Source organism: Neopelma chrysocephalum, unplaced genomic scaffold (genome assembly GCF_003984885.1).
Source record: "Neopelma chrysocephalum unplaced genomic scaffold, ASM398488v2 Primary Assembly neopelma1_65, whole genome shotgun sequence".
Taxonomy (NCBI): domain Eukaryota; kingdom Metazoa; phylum Chordata; class Aves; order Passeriformes; family Pipridae; genus Neopelma; species Neopelma chrysocephalum.
In genome coordinates, this window is record NW_020897722.1 from 3127977 (window position 1) to 3143404 (window position 15428).

The 15428-nt window shown below is 39.9% G+C and overlaps 1 protein-coding gene across 3 annotated transcripts in view; it reads right to left on the reverse strand.

The window, feature by feature from the left end:
• The window catches only part of USP22 (ubiquitin specific peptidase 22), a 96807-nt gene that overhangs the window by 15038 nt on the left and 66341 nt on the right, over nt 1-15428 (reverse strand). For all 3 annotated transcript variants that reach the window (XM_027683558.1, XM_027683557.1, XM_027683559.1), the window contains 2 exons: nt 9970-10139; nt 3262-3409 (listed from right to left, as the gene is read on the reverse strand). In XM_027683558.1, coding sequence (XP_027539359.1) covers nt 3262-3409; nt 9970-10139 — 318 coding nt within the window. The remainder of the gene's footprint in view (nt 1-3261; nt 3410-9969; nt 10140-15428) is intronic.

Consider the following 15428-nt stretch of genomic DNA (forward strand, 5'->3'; position numbering starts at 1 on the left):
TTTTGGTTTTGAAATAAAAATAAAGAAGTTCTGCCTCCATCTTCCATCCTGTATTTTAAATGAGAAACAGGAAGTCAAGAACTGTCAGATTTAAAAAGGGGCATTTATCAAATAAGACATTAATGTTAATATTTCTGCATTACTTTGGCCCCCAGTGTTCTGAACATGTGCTTGTTATTTATGACAAAGCAGTGTACACACAGATCTATATGGATCATAGCAGATGACATGTTTCAGAAGCATATGCTGTATCTGTTCCTAAGAATATCAAGCAGAATTCTCAGAGCAGGGCAGTGTTTTCCTCCCCAGTCTCAGCACACCGTTCCTTTTCCTGTCATGATACCTCACACCAGGCTCCAGATTTCCTTTGTAGCACTCCTTGTTAAAGGTGAATGCAGAATGCTTCATGAAATCCAAATAAATGAGGAATAATCAGTTTTGAAGTACTACTTTCTTTTTGTCAGACAACTGAATTAAGTCTGGGATAAAAATACAGAATTACTTCAATTTTTTTCTCTTGCCTTTTGAACCTGTGTGTATCAATGCCCATCTCTGTCACTTGATTGTTGTGCTCTCTTAATAAAGAAACCCCCACACCCAGTGATGTCTCTGGGCTGAATGTTACCTTTGGAGTTGCAATATTACTCCATACAAGAAAATAACAATTCTGATCTAAGCTTCTCAAAGTTTGAATATGTCTGAGACAAAGCTGGGAAACTACAAAGTGTCTGGATGATTTGAACCTCACTGTTGTGGGAGTTTGCAGAATTAGAACCCTGAATTTCTTCCAGAGCACTGGTAATTATGATGTATCTGTCATATTGACTAAGAGCTGACCTAATACTTTACAGACTGGGCAGAAATACACATCGTTTACATATTTTTTTTCCACCAAAATACAACTTTCCAGTTAGATCACCTCCCTCCAGCTGTTGGAATGAAAAACAAGTGATGCACAGGCATGACAGACTTGATCCCTTTTATTCAGAAACAAAGTATAGATTCAACCAGCATTAAAAAACACCAACCAACCAAATCAAAACAAAACTACCTGGGCCATCCAACCCACATAATCATCACAGGGCAGTTAATTTTATGCTTCACAGGATGCAGGATTACAAGACTTAACTTTAAATGGACATCAACATCATGTATTTTTCCTAATTTAGGTAGTGATAGATCAGTAAGAAGCATTCACAGCTTTCTCTGACTTGCATGAGGACACTTCCTAGAAAGGTGAGTAAATGGAATGGAAAAGGGATAAGTGACCAATGCCAGCCAAACAAATATCACTGGATATTTATACCTAAGGAGCACTTTCATTTACTTTGGTGCCTGAAGCTTTGGTTATCATGAATAATGTCCAAAACCCAGGGCAAAGTTTTCCCCACTATTTTATTCTACTTTACTGTGTGTTAATTGTAAAAGTTGATTATTAGACTGGAAGCTTTAAAAGCTTTTTTCATTCAGTAAAATAAATATTTAATATTGGCAGGGGAGGTATTATTTGCTTATTGTAGCTGTAGGACGTATTCTCACTATTAGTAATAATATTTTTACATCTGTATCCTTCACATGCATGTGTGTGTCCATGTGCATACACAAGTGGGAAAACTTTCTCATAACATTCAAAACTAGTTCATTCCAAATGTGGTTTTGCATGACTATACTCGAAATTCTGGTTTAGATTAACTTGTTTGGTTCCCACACAACTGCTCAACCACTTCTTTTAAATTACCTTGATGTGGTATAGATTATTTACAATATTTAAATAAAAGTCTCTTTATTTCTTTAGAAACAGAAATTTGAAAACCTGGGTGCACAGATGGCAAGGAAGATATGTCAGATATATTTTTCATTTTAAGCCAAACCACACTTTCAAAAAAAGTCTTTTCAGATTAATTATCACTTTGAGAAGAGCTCAGGGACCTTTATTGTTGCAGGTTTCTTTGTTTGTTTGTTTTTTTACAATTCTGAGCAGCAAACACTTCTTCATTAACAAATGGGGAAGTATAGAAGTATGAATATTATTTTATAGCAAAAGTGATGAAAAAAGCTTCCAGATCTGTCATATCAATGGTTCAAAAACTTTATGGGAACCAAGAAGTGTTTATCTTTGCAGATAAGTTTGCTCAGTGCTGGGAAGGGAGAGGTCAGTATTTGAGTAGATTCTGTTCCTTACCCTACTTCCACACCAGTTTAATTAGGATTATTGAAATTCACTCAGTGATTGTCCAATAACAGATATCAGTAACTACAAAAGAACTGCTCTATGTGCTCCTGTCCTTAGCAGTACCTTTTTTGGAGAAGATTCTTTTGGAGGCACCTACTGTGGATCTGAACAAGCCCATGTGCTGCCATGCAAGGCTATCTCAGAGATAAAAGCAAGACTTCACAAGGGTTCAGAGAAGCAGCATTAGCCCTCCCTTTGACAATCCTCTGATAAACCAAAAAACCAGCCTCTAAGTGCTTTTCCTAAGAGCATTTGAGGAAAGTTGAGTGCTTTAAAGCTTCTTTCTAGTGACTAAGGATTTTTTGTTTGTTCTGCTGGTATCAACCCGACTACTTTTCCCTTAGAGGAACAGGAAAAATTCCTGTGCTTCATAAGTGAACCGAGCTAGAGCAAACACTGGCAGACTGGGAAATACTCAGTTCAGATTGAGTTCAGCTAACTAACACAAAATACATAAATTCACAGGATTTTACAAAATCAGGACTTACCTACTTCATGTCTAAAAGCATACCACTGAATATTTTTATTGTACTGTACAATTGTGGATTGTTATACACAGACTAATAAAATGAGGCACCAAAACCTCTCATTTCTTTCCTTATTCACATTTCTACCAGCAATTTGGCATCATAAATACACAGGACAGGTTAATATATTAAGAATATATTAAGAATAATATTAAGCCATAGCCTTTCCTCTGTTATTTTCATCAGTCCCATGACACACTGAGTAAGAGTTCTAACTACCTCAAGTATAAATAGAATTAAAATGGCAACTTAAAAGAAAAGACAGTGACTCACAACCAGTAAGAGAAGAACATGATGGGGATTCAAAATGATGTACAGGCTTGTCTCCTCCTAATTCTTGGTAACTTTCAACGGTGGGATTGGTTTATTTATTTATAAATATTTTAAATCTATCGAACATTTGCTAAGAGTGCTGTACTGGCACTATACCTAAGAAGAGATCGTTCTACCTCCTTTTGATCCAACATTCCTTGTTGATTGAAGCCTCAGCACAAGCCTTACCTTTGCAGTGTCTGTGTAGCACATCTAATGCAGCAATGAGGAACTCGTGTGCATCTTGTTGCTCGTACCCTGCTAAATGCCGTGCGTGAGTCCATACCAGGTGCAATAACCTATATGGAATGTGAGGAGATCGGTGCCCAGAGTAAAACTGCTCAAAGCAAAGAGAAGGACACGACTGTTAACAACTTACACAGCCTCAGTGCATTCAATTATTAAAAAGTTAAACGAGCGCAATTAGTCAAATCAGTTTAAACCGTTTAATTCTGATGGCCTTAGTAATAAAACAGAGAGACAGCTCTTTGTCACAGGCTGCTGGAGAAGTGATCTCAGAACTGAGCACCTCAGTTTTCTCCCTCGGAATTCCATCATTCTGTGATGGATTAGCCAGAAAAATGTGGAGGCGCAGGGAGTGGGACAGACAGACACAAGCATCACTCAAAAATTGCTTATTGATACCACTGGCTGTTATTAAAATAGCCTGGGGTGGGGGAAGAAATTAAAATTCCTACAGCTGCAAAGGATTAGCAATTTCATTCATAAATTATGTGAATGAAATACCCCCCACAAATAGGACAAACACTGAAGATAAGAAAATTAGATGCCAACTCTCAGCCAGCCCCTGATCCATGGAAACTCTGCATCCAAAGGCTGTGCACAGTCCATTTTTTTATGGAAAAATTTCCAAGAAGAACAGCAGCCTCATGCCAGGACTGGCCTTTCACTGTATGGCTCTACCAGCACAAGGCTTTAGAAACAACCTTATTGAGCCAGCTGTTTGCAGAGCTGAAGGCACCCCTTCAGACACCTATTCCCAAAGCCAGCTGCCATCCCTCCTCCGGGTGACACCGTCAGGGTGTCACTGCCTGGGATCTGGTCCTGGACCAGCTCCTGCATCTGCTCCTTCATCTGCTCCAGTCAAAATCTGATGAGTTGGCTCCAGCAGTGACTGAAACTGCCCCAGGTGATTTTGCCAGAAGCACATTAGAGAATGCACAGACAAATTATTCAGTCAGCAAAACCCATGATGTGAAACCCCACTGGTGAGTGGTGACACACAGCTGGGGAGGGCAGATAACTACCTACAGACTTTTTTTTTATTAAAAAAATAGCCAGATCCCACTTAAAAAAATTCAACCAAACAAACCCCAACCAAACAACCCAATCCAAAAAAAAAGAAAAAGAAGCCAAAAGAACATCCATGCTAAGGGTCTGTGTTTCCCTGGGTTGAGGTTCAACCCTTCCTTTATTTCTGTGCCATAATACCAGTTCCAAAAGCAAAGCAGGGATGCTTGTGGTGTCCCTGTAGGGAGACAGAAAGGGCCCACAAGAGTTTATTCACTTGGCAGAGTATTATTTTTAAGTCATTTTGCCTTCCCTCACCTTTGGGAAAGGTATCTGCCAGTAAATGCTGCCTGCAACACCACAATTATGTTTTCCCAAGATCCCATCAAATCGATGGCGGTTTATTCTCAGTTACTCTTCCCAAACAGAAGACAGTAAGCAGCAAATACAAAGGACAAAAATAAGATTTAAACCTCCATCAGCACACAATTTCTCATCCTCATTGGAAAAGTGAGTTTCCTTCCCCAGCCCTGATTTTCTCCCTGCACAGTCTCTGAGCATTTTATATAAGTGCAAACACAGGCACTGTGCTACAAACCCACTGAGAGAAAACAGACTGTGTTTAAGGGACAGGTTGGCAAAAGGCAGTACAATCTTTTCATTTTCATCCAGTCCTCATATTTGTAGGGTTTTCTACGTGGCTACAGTCCATTTGCTCCCAAACAAATCTCTTCCTTGCAAGAGACGCTTTTCCCGAACAAGAAACTGCACCTCTGCAGCCAAACCCCACAAAATGCTTCTATAAATACAAAGATCAATAGTTAACTCTGATGCCAACAGGAATGACATCGAGGGACTGGAGCAGGAGTGTGGTAATTGAAATCTGCTGACGCAGCTGCTGCTCAACATAATTCAGGGAACTGCAGCAATAAAACTTCCCTGTTCTGTCACTCCTTACAATTAGTCCCAGAGCTCTCCGGTCATTTTAACCACCAGCACTCCGTGTAATTACGCCACTGCAGACATGAGACCTGCCAGCAGCTTTTACATCCTCTGGTGCTTCAGTAGGATGAGAGGCAACAAGAAGCTTTATCAAATTATTAACTATTATCACTACAGAAACGAGAAACCCACCCGGTAAGAACGTGGGGTGGGGGAAAGCTTTCACTGCTCAAATGAGTGTAAAATGAAACAAAGGAATCTGAGCACATTCAACAGCAATATTTTAGCTGGAATGTATTAAAAAAAAAATCCATCCCATCTTGGTCATTTCCTTGCTGCTGGGAAGAGCAGCCTATCAGAGCTGTTCCAATCCACAAAAAGGAACAAAGTCCATGTAAAGTCTTGTTCCATCACTCACCAACCTTTTCAGTAAAGTGTGCAAATACAAATAATGATGTATTTGCAAGTCACATTTAAAGCACTTCAATGGCACAACTGTTCCAAACCTAATTTAAACATAATTTTTTTTGTTTAGATTCGTTTTCAATTCTGCAGTATGGGTTGTTTATATTGGAGAGAACTAGTTTGAGCAATTTGAAAGTGCTGGGTAATACACTGTTTAATTGCTGTTCCAGGAAAAAAAAGGGGTGGGGGAAAGGAAAAGCTAAACCAGGATTCAAAGCTTTCATTCTTACACACAGCCCAAGTAACAGTAGTTTTGTTTTTCCACTTAAAACACATGCTCTTGGGTTCTAAAAAGAAGAGTCTGTATGGGATTATAGAAGACTCTAGGTTTTGTAATTTGCATTATTGTTACCAAAAATATATAGGCACCAGTAAGGTTTTAAAACAAAAAAACCCATCATACACATCTGTACTTCTTCCTCCTCCTCCTGCCAAAAACACGTACAGAAGTTTCCCAATTATCCTGCATATATATCAACTAAACACTCTCCGAGCTTTCTAATTAAGAATTTATAGGCAGAAATCCTGTACCAGGTTCCAGTCCAATTTGAGAAGTTAAAACCTCCTCTTGGAAACTGGTTCTCAATTAAGACTTTAAATATTCTAGCAATTTACAGGGGATGAAGGGAGTGGGTAACACATGCACCTTTCAGAATAACAGAACACCTTCTGGAGGTTTCCCAAAGAGGTTCAAGTGGTCACAAAATCAATTTTGCTTGCATGAACTCTGCATGTTCTACACTTACTTCAGAGAAAGGGTTTTACTAAATCAGCACACTCTGTATTTTCCATGACAAAATGCAAGGCCTCTGACTATGTAAAGAGCCTGAACTACATTTTTTCCCCTCTTGTACCTTTGTTGTAACTTAGTTTATAAATAAGCCACTTCACCAGTACTGTCTTCAGATATCAATGCCATAAATCATCTTATTAGTTTCCCTTTTTGTCCTCACTTCTCAACTCTTCCTGTAGTTGTGCTGTGCACTGTGATAGGCTCAGGAGGATGAGTAATGATGGGAAAAAAAGAAGGGTTTGTTCTTTCCACCTCTGAGTGGATGCACTGCATTCTGCTCTGTTCCCAGGTATTCTTGCTATTCCAGTCACAGAGCATACAGAGATACAGATCTGTCATTTTGGAAAGGATTTAGATAAACCTTAGGGTGTGGACCATCCTGAAATTAATTTTCATTGGTGAAGCAAAACTAAAACACAAATACCAGCAGGTAAAAAGGAGTGCACAAACCCTTTCAGCCAAAAGGCTCAATGAATGGATTCTGTGTGTTCTATCTTCCCTCCATCCAGTTTCACCACTATCTGTTTTTCCCAAATCCTTTTCATTCCTTTTCTTATGCAGTGTAAGTCATGTCATGGTTCTATTGAGAAATAGATTTCAGGTAGCACAAATGAGAATGTTAATTGATGCAGTCAGATAATTTTAAAACAGAGATCAATGCTTGGCATATTTGCAAGAAAAGCCACCAGGAAAAAAACACCTCAGTCCTGAGAACCATCTGATCCTCATTACTCACCACCAACCTCCTTCAAGGTGGAAGAAGTTTGTAGCTTCCTATTTGTCACTGAGAAATCACTCAACCCATATAATTACATGATCTTAAACATAAAAAAGAGGGACAAGCAGTTTCTGTTTAAGAAGCAAAAGAGCAATACTTGCTTATTTAGGCATAGTAAAAGCTTTACTTAATGTTACTTTTTGTCCTGGAGAGCTCTCACTCAGGCACTCACCAGATCCCCTGGCATTCCATTTGCCTCAGATCACACCTTCAGAAAAGCAGGGTGGAGGGGAGATGAAGTTAACCCTTGCCCTGATTGTTTGTCCCTGGGTAAAATGCCTTGGGATAACCACACAGTTAATCCCAGTGGGAAAGCTACGTAGAAACAAGACAGAACCTGAATCAAAGTTTCCCTGGTAATTCAATTACAAAGGAATTCTTAACCATAGCCCTGAGATCTCCAGTGGTTTGCTTTCCTTCACTCAGACCTCAGCTCTGCAAAGGCAGCACAGGAACCTTCATCGTAACTACTGCAAAGAGCTGGGACACGAAAGATCACTGGTCTGATCCAAAAAATGCAAGATTTCCATTTTAATTCTGAATGTCGAGAAATTAAAACTCACTGGGATCAGAATTTTACTGACAGAGCCATAAACACAACAAGGTATTTACTGCTCATGAGTTACAATATACCAAGTTGGTTGCAGACCCTAAAGCTTTGCTTGTGAGGACTAAGCTCTAGTTTTACTTCAAGGAGGTCGAGTCACTTTTTGTGTCCTCCCACAGCACAGGGCTGCAGGATTTAACATGAAATGAGGACTGATATTACTGCTGTCTCCACAGCCTGACATCACAGATATGGCTGTTCCCTCATCTATATCCCCCCATGTTGCACAACATTAATTATTAGAATTAATACAAGTGTAGGCATGAATTTTGATTGGGGAAAATGAAGGCTGAGCTCCCCAAAGTCCTGTGTGAAATTAAACTTGATTACAACTGAAACTAATGCAAATGCTGCATTTAAGCCCCATTTTGGATAACAGCCTGTTCTTTGTTCCATGCTCATAGCAACAAAAGCCATCCTAGGCCATCAACAGGGCTCCACACACAAAAATGGAAACAAAAATCATTACCTAGAGAGTCTTGATCTTTCCTCCAGCCTCTCAATCTGTAATGTAACACTCATTTCCCCTTTCCCAAGGGATTTTTTAAAAATGCGTGTGTGTAAACAGAGTGTGGTGATATTCATCAGCATGAGACCTTATATCACAACTTGATGAAAGGATATCAAGATTATAACAGTTCCTTTTTTTTTTTTAAATAAGCAAATAGGTTTCCATATTAACAGTGTACAGAAACTGGTATTTCTATACCAGAACTGATTTTTTTTATCTAGGCATTGTGGTATTTCCCCATTTAACTGCACATCTGTTTTCAATAATCCTGCAGCTGCTACCTATTGGTCTGCCTGCCTTTTGTTTTTACCTCCTTTCCTGACAGACTTAGAAACAACTGAAAAACAGAACAAAAAATAAGAAATAAAACATGCAACTAATGACTGATAAGCAGCGTGAAATGTTGCAAATTCCCTGCAGTGCTGAGTATGAGCAGAAAAGAACTTTCTACTTGAACAGCTAAGGGGGGGCTTTACCTTCCATGTGTGTTTAACTCACCTGCAGTGACCAAAAAGAATCATCTCTGGTGAAAAAGGCACAGGAGTAAAAACAAATTGAAAATCACAAGATAAAGGTAAAGCTATTTTAGGTTGGTTTAGGTTGTTAGAACAAATTTCCATGACAGCACATACACAGAAAACCTGCTCTGTGTACAAACAGCTCCAGAATCCTAAATACTGCATGACAGCACGTACTACAGCATTTTTTTGTTTGGTTTTTTGTTTGGTTTTATTTTTACTTACCAATAAAGCAGATCTATCACTGAGGGAAAGGCACAGAACTGAATTTGTTTGCTTTTAAAGACATTTTAAAGCTAGAAGCCCACATGTAGCCACAATCCTTATATTGCTAATGGGGAATTAAGAGAGTTAATAAAGCTCTTCGACTGTTTTATTAAGGAAAAGCCTGGGCCTTGTCTCATACAGCACAGACCAGACCTACAGAAAAAGACACACTACAAAGCCAGTCACCTGGGTGGGAAAGGGAAAGAAGAGCAGCTTGTACAGGGAAAACACAAATTACAGCAACACATTCACTTTTCTACACCTCCTTCCTGGCCATTACTGGGTTTGCACGGAAGAGGTGACAGCAAAGATGTTTCTGCCTGTGAGAAAGCACTGAATCGAGATCTTTAAAATATTCATACAGACCTACATAATCCAGTGCCTTAAACCACGAGGCTATATACTACTGCTTTATTCTCACTCCCATTATCACCCAAAGAGCCCGTGACATATTTTCCAGTTACAACTTGCACCTTTAATTAAAGCACACATTCAGTTTTAAGACTAAAGCCTCGCAGATCAGTCTTAGAAGGGCAGGCAGCACTGTAATTATTTCCAAAACCACCTTTGCCTAAACAAGGGTGACTTCAGAATAGGCCATGAAAGGCCATTAGTTTCCTTTTCAGCAGCTGGGTATTATTGACAGTAGGGTCTCAATCTTTACTGCTCTGTTTTGCTACACCTTGAGGGGAAACGTGGACTTGCCTTTCCTTTATATTTCCAAATAGAACACAATGGTGATGCTTTGTGGCAAACAACACTCACCTCCTGAAAGAGTGTAGACATTTCACAGACCAGACATGAGCTGGGGCTTTGCATTTCACATTTGTGCCTGTCGGAGAGGAAGAAATCTCGCAGCAGTGGAGTGTGGGTAAGTGCCTGGACAATACAGTTCATAAAACATGTGTTCCCAAGATTGATTAGCCCTCGTAGACCTATAAAGACAGAAAAGGGGGAGGGGATGCATAAGCATTATCGAGGAAACAAAATGGTGTATTTGCATTTTTATATAGTTTTCACAATATTGCCACAGCTTTGCTGTAGATGCACAGCTCCAAGTACAGTTTTAGACTGGTTTAGGGAGGCTATTGGTTTTGTTGTACTCAAGTCATGAGGAGCTGCAGAAGCTTTCTGAACTACACTAGGATTTGTTTCTTAAATTCTCAGAAATAAGGAAACCCCGCAGTACACCACCACCAATAGCATTATTTTGCAATGGCAGTTTTGCTACATGTCACCAAAACATGTCCCTCCCCGAGCTGATACCGAAGTGCAACGACAACAGCTGGTAAGTCACTACAGTAAGAAAACAATACATTTAAATAAATCAATAAGTAAGTTTTCAGATGGTTTAAAAAGGCTTTCCCTCATGCAGGTCACGAAGCCAGAATAAGGTTTTTATAGTATTATAATGCAATAATCATCTTTCTAAGACAGGCAGCAAAGGGAACAGCCCTGACAAACAGAGTCAGGCCGTGACATCCAATGCAGACTCAGAAGATTTTATTTTTTTTTGTATAAAACCCAAGATTGGAATAAAACCACCTTAAAAGAGAAAAATCTGAACAACACTAATTCCACACTCGTTTTAGGTAAATTAAACATTAATCTACAACAGACATCAAAAAATTCAAGTTGGCATAAGAGGATTCATCACACCTTAAGTCAATGCTCAGTAATGCCCAGAGATGATTTCTTGTGCTTGGAAACCAAGATGCTTAAAGGAAAGCTCTTTTGTTGCACAACAGAAGAGAGGTTAGGAGTGGGGAAAGCTTTTCAGTCATTTGCAAAGTCTAAGTGAGAAGAAAAACATGCTCAAATCCTTGAGTATTCTTCCAAAATGTTAACATAATACCATACAGGAGTGCTAAACAAGAAGAGCATCAGGTGGACAAGAATGCTTATTTTTAATCAAAAACTTACTTTGAAATGAGATAAAATGCACCAATAGATACAATTCTGGTATTGATTTAAAATTAACATAGTCCTCTCCTGCAATATAAATAGGATTACTACAGAAACACTGAAAGAAAAAACAGGATTACTTGACAGAGAATTATGAATTTCCTTGTAGTTCCAAGAGGGGAAAAAAAAAAATTATCAGCTGACAGTGCTGTGGTAATTAGAACTGGTGCAGTTCCCTTGCAGTACAGCAGATAGTGCTCAAAGGGCTCTTTAGCATCCTGCAGCAGGAGGAGGTGTGGTTCAGTTGCTACGTTACCGAGAGGAATCAGCACTACATCAGCTTGAACTGCTCACTGAGCTGAAGGCACGGACACAGAGCACTCCTAAATTTTTTTTCCTGCTCTAATGCAACATCGACCTCCTCCCCACAGCTTCCTGTTCCTTCTGTTTACTCTCAGGACAAAGTTTCTCATTATATTACAGTGACTTCTACTGGGCAGCAGCTTATTGCAATTATTCGCTTTATTTTCATGCTGGGAGGCAATAAGTGTGTGCACAACATTAGCAGAGTGTTAAATAGTTAATTTGTTGGAGCAGCTTGAAATATGGTGTGAGGCTTCAGCTTGGTACACAATCCTATTTCAGTGCCCAGTCTGGTCTCTGCAAACAACGTCTCAACAGGAGGGTGTTCGTGCTGTGCGAGTGGAGAAACGTTTGGTCGGTACCTCTTGCCTACCTCTCCCCTGTTTTTTTTTGCCATTTAAAATTGAGTGGTTTTATTTAAATCACAGGCTGTGCACACAGAAGGCTGGAAGGCTCCCTCACATGCAGGGTATTTCGGGAAGCAGAAGAGTCTCTCCCTATTTCTCCCTCTGGTTAGAACCAGATTTCAAAGTCAGCCTGTTCAGCACAGAAAACTAGTGGAAAACCAGAAGTAAATCTAGAGATTCACCCTAGAACTTTTCTTTTTGGTAGCTAATAGAGCAGTCACAAAAGCAAACACATAAAGGCAGCTTTTTGGAATCATTTATTAAGCATCATTTATTACATGCCTGTGGCTGGACCGTCTTTCCCTGTGACCACAAGAATGAAATCTTCCTCAAAGTTGCCACCAGAAGACAAGTTACAGGTGTCAAACTCAGAAGGCTCTTGGATTACTCTACTTGCTTGGTGTCAGCTTTTCATGGATCTAAATGGAGTGATTCATGTGCTATGACTTCACTTGAGTGAATCGAGACAAAGCAACCTGCAAAACAGACAAGGCTGAAACGTGAATACTCCAAACCCTCATAAAAATCAGAAAGTGGTGATTTGTAGCAAAACATGAGAACTTACTTGGTTGAAATGGGAAAAAGTAAAAGGAGCACACATCAATCTTATCCTTGTGGGAGCAATGACTGCAGCTGCTATACTGTCTCAAACTGATGTTTGAAATAAAACAGGTACAAGGCACTGAACTACAGCCCAGGTACTGAGTAACTAATTGCAGCACATTGGAAATTATCAAAATTTGATGTACTTAAACTAAAAGAGCTGACAGAACTCAGAACAACACATCCTGTTGTGCTTAACTTTTATGGGAAAAAATGAATTTTACTGGAAAGAAAAACAGCTAAAAATTTAAGCCTATACAGCATTCTGGTCAATAATACATTAAGAATTGAAAAGATTTGTGCCTGCCACACCTATTCCCTGCCCATTAATAAAGCCTGGCAATGTTCAGCTGCAATAGTCAAGCATTGCAACATGTGGGTCATAAATCAACAGGAAAAAAAAGTCTGCCAAAACCTCACATGCAGCAGTTCACTTCTGCCAGCACCAGCAGTGGTCTCCAGCAGCATCTAATCAGTGGACAGTATTTGTAGAGAGGAGTGACTGTCTAGGAATTGCCAACAGGATCCAACCTCTAGTAACAATAAAGCTCTGGTATTTTGCAAAGTTCTGCTGTGCTTCATAGCATTATCTTTATTTCTGCTTCCTACAAACTGTTTCTGAAATGAGCAAAAGGAACCAGTGAGATTCTTAATATATTCTACACGCAGATGTGTGTCCTTGTGGTAAGCAGTTACCAGAAAAGCAGTTTTACTTCTGAACCTTGCTGATGTAAATGTAAATATCGGAATAAATTAAATTTCCTTTAATCATAACACATGGAGTACAGCCACTGCTCTTGTTCTGTCACGAGCTGGGCTGGCAGGGCTTAAGCACACGAGCAAGAAATCTACTTCTGCAATGCCCTGAGCACAGGGAAGAATTCACCTGGGAAATTCTTCATACATTTAGTCTCAAGACTGGGTTCTAAGCAGCTGGCTTACCTTGGTCAGCTTCAGTTCTTCCATCTTCTTCCAGTAATGGTTCTGTTCTTCCCAATGCTCAAAGGAACAGATCTGCAGGACTGGGTAACAAGGCTTGTTGGGACACGGGGAGATCCAGAACACTGGTTCTGCCAGTCCACCCACGCAGGAGAGATGAAAAATCCAAGACAAGATAAGGAAATTCCACTTCTCTGTGAAATGCAACTGTACAGCTATTAAAGGTGGGGAAGCAGGGAAATGAGAGGACCACACATGAATACAAAATACAGTAAACCCAATCTTGCCCTCTTGGGAGAGGTTCTGTTTGTCTCTAAACCCAGGCTTCGTGCTGGGGTAGGAAAGACACCAAACAAACCAGTCTGAACAAATGTTACCACACAGAAACCTGTGATTTATTTGAATGAAGGTTCTGGAAGCAAGAACATTGGTCACTATATAATTCACCTTGGTGAGACAATCAGGAGATCATTCAGATGCACCGAAGAACAGCCAGTTTGAGATCCTTTATACATTCAGGACAGGTTGGCAACACCTTAGAGCAATTTTTGTCTCCTACCCCCAGTCCTCCCAGTCCCCCATCTGGTGTTGATGTTTCCCTGCAGCTCCATCAGACAGTATCACAAGTCAGTGCAAGCTGAGGAAGAGCTCACTGAAATATTTAGAGAGAGTTCAACATAACCCTTGGAAGCAAACAGTGTAGCAGAGCAATGATGATTTCTGGAATAATTTTGGGTTTTCATCCTATGTTCATCCAACAGGAATTGGCAACACCATCTAAGAGCATCTTTCTGAAAATGTATTTCAAGAGAGAACTGCCCTACTTTCCTAGCACCTAAAACTAAACCCAAATTCTCCCTCAGCTCTCAAGTTTCAGGTGCAGAACACACCACACATGACCAGAATGGATCTGTTACAAACACTGGCCCAGTCAGAACAACACATTTCTGTTCCACCTGCACGCCAGGAGCAGCAGTTTTGCTAATGGGGTTAGTGACAGCAATTATTCTGAAAAGATAATCCCTTTTGAAATAATAATACAAAAATACTCATTTCAGAAAGCAGCAGTATGCAGATATGTGAAATTACAAGTCCACACAGGAAAATGTATCACATTCCGTGACACCAGTGATCACATGAGATCAAAAAAAACCCAACCATGCAGTTTTGGGGAATTTATTTCCACACAACCTCAGCTGAGCATCCTTTCTCAGAGGCTAAAACCCACAGTAACTGCAGAAGTGGGAATACTGAGTTAAATGTACTAGAACAGTTTTTTTCAGAGATTTTTTTTTCAGAGATTTTTTACAGAACATTTTTTACAAACTACATGATAACACACTGAGGTATGAAATTATTTTGACAACAGTTTAAGAAAAAGCTACAGAAATTTTTGCCACAGCCAAATTAAATGAAAACATTTCAACCACGTGATCTTAAAAACTAACTGAACAATTCAATGTATCTACCTCCAGCAAACACAGAACATGCAATCTACCATAAAAATGAAAATGATCCAGGAGGGAGGAGGAGAAATTCCTCACTAAACAAGAAAAGGGAGTAGGAAGGGAAAATAAATGTGGCTTTGGAAGACTAGACTAAAACAATTCAGTTAAATGAATGAAAAAGATGTGGTGAGATCCAGATACATAAAAATAATGAATGAACCACAAGTGTTCCAGGAGCTTCCACAACAGCAAACCCGGTGACATTAAAGAACAGCACGAAGGTGAGAAGACCACCCCCCAGAGCAGTGCTGAGCAACAAGATCAGGACACCAAGGATGCAGCTCCAGGCTTCCTGCCATTGCATCTCCTTGTTGCCCTGACCCTCTCTCACCTCACAGGCTCATCACTTCCACTTCCCACTGAAACCCCCTTCCCAAGTTCCCAAGGGCAGCCTGCTCTGTCCTGCAGTGGATCAGCACAAGGAGGTTACAACCATATACTGCTTATACCACCCCTTCCTTGGGATTTAAGGATCCCCAGCAGGTAAACTGAGAGGCAA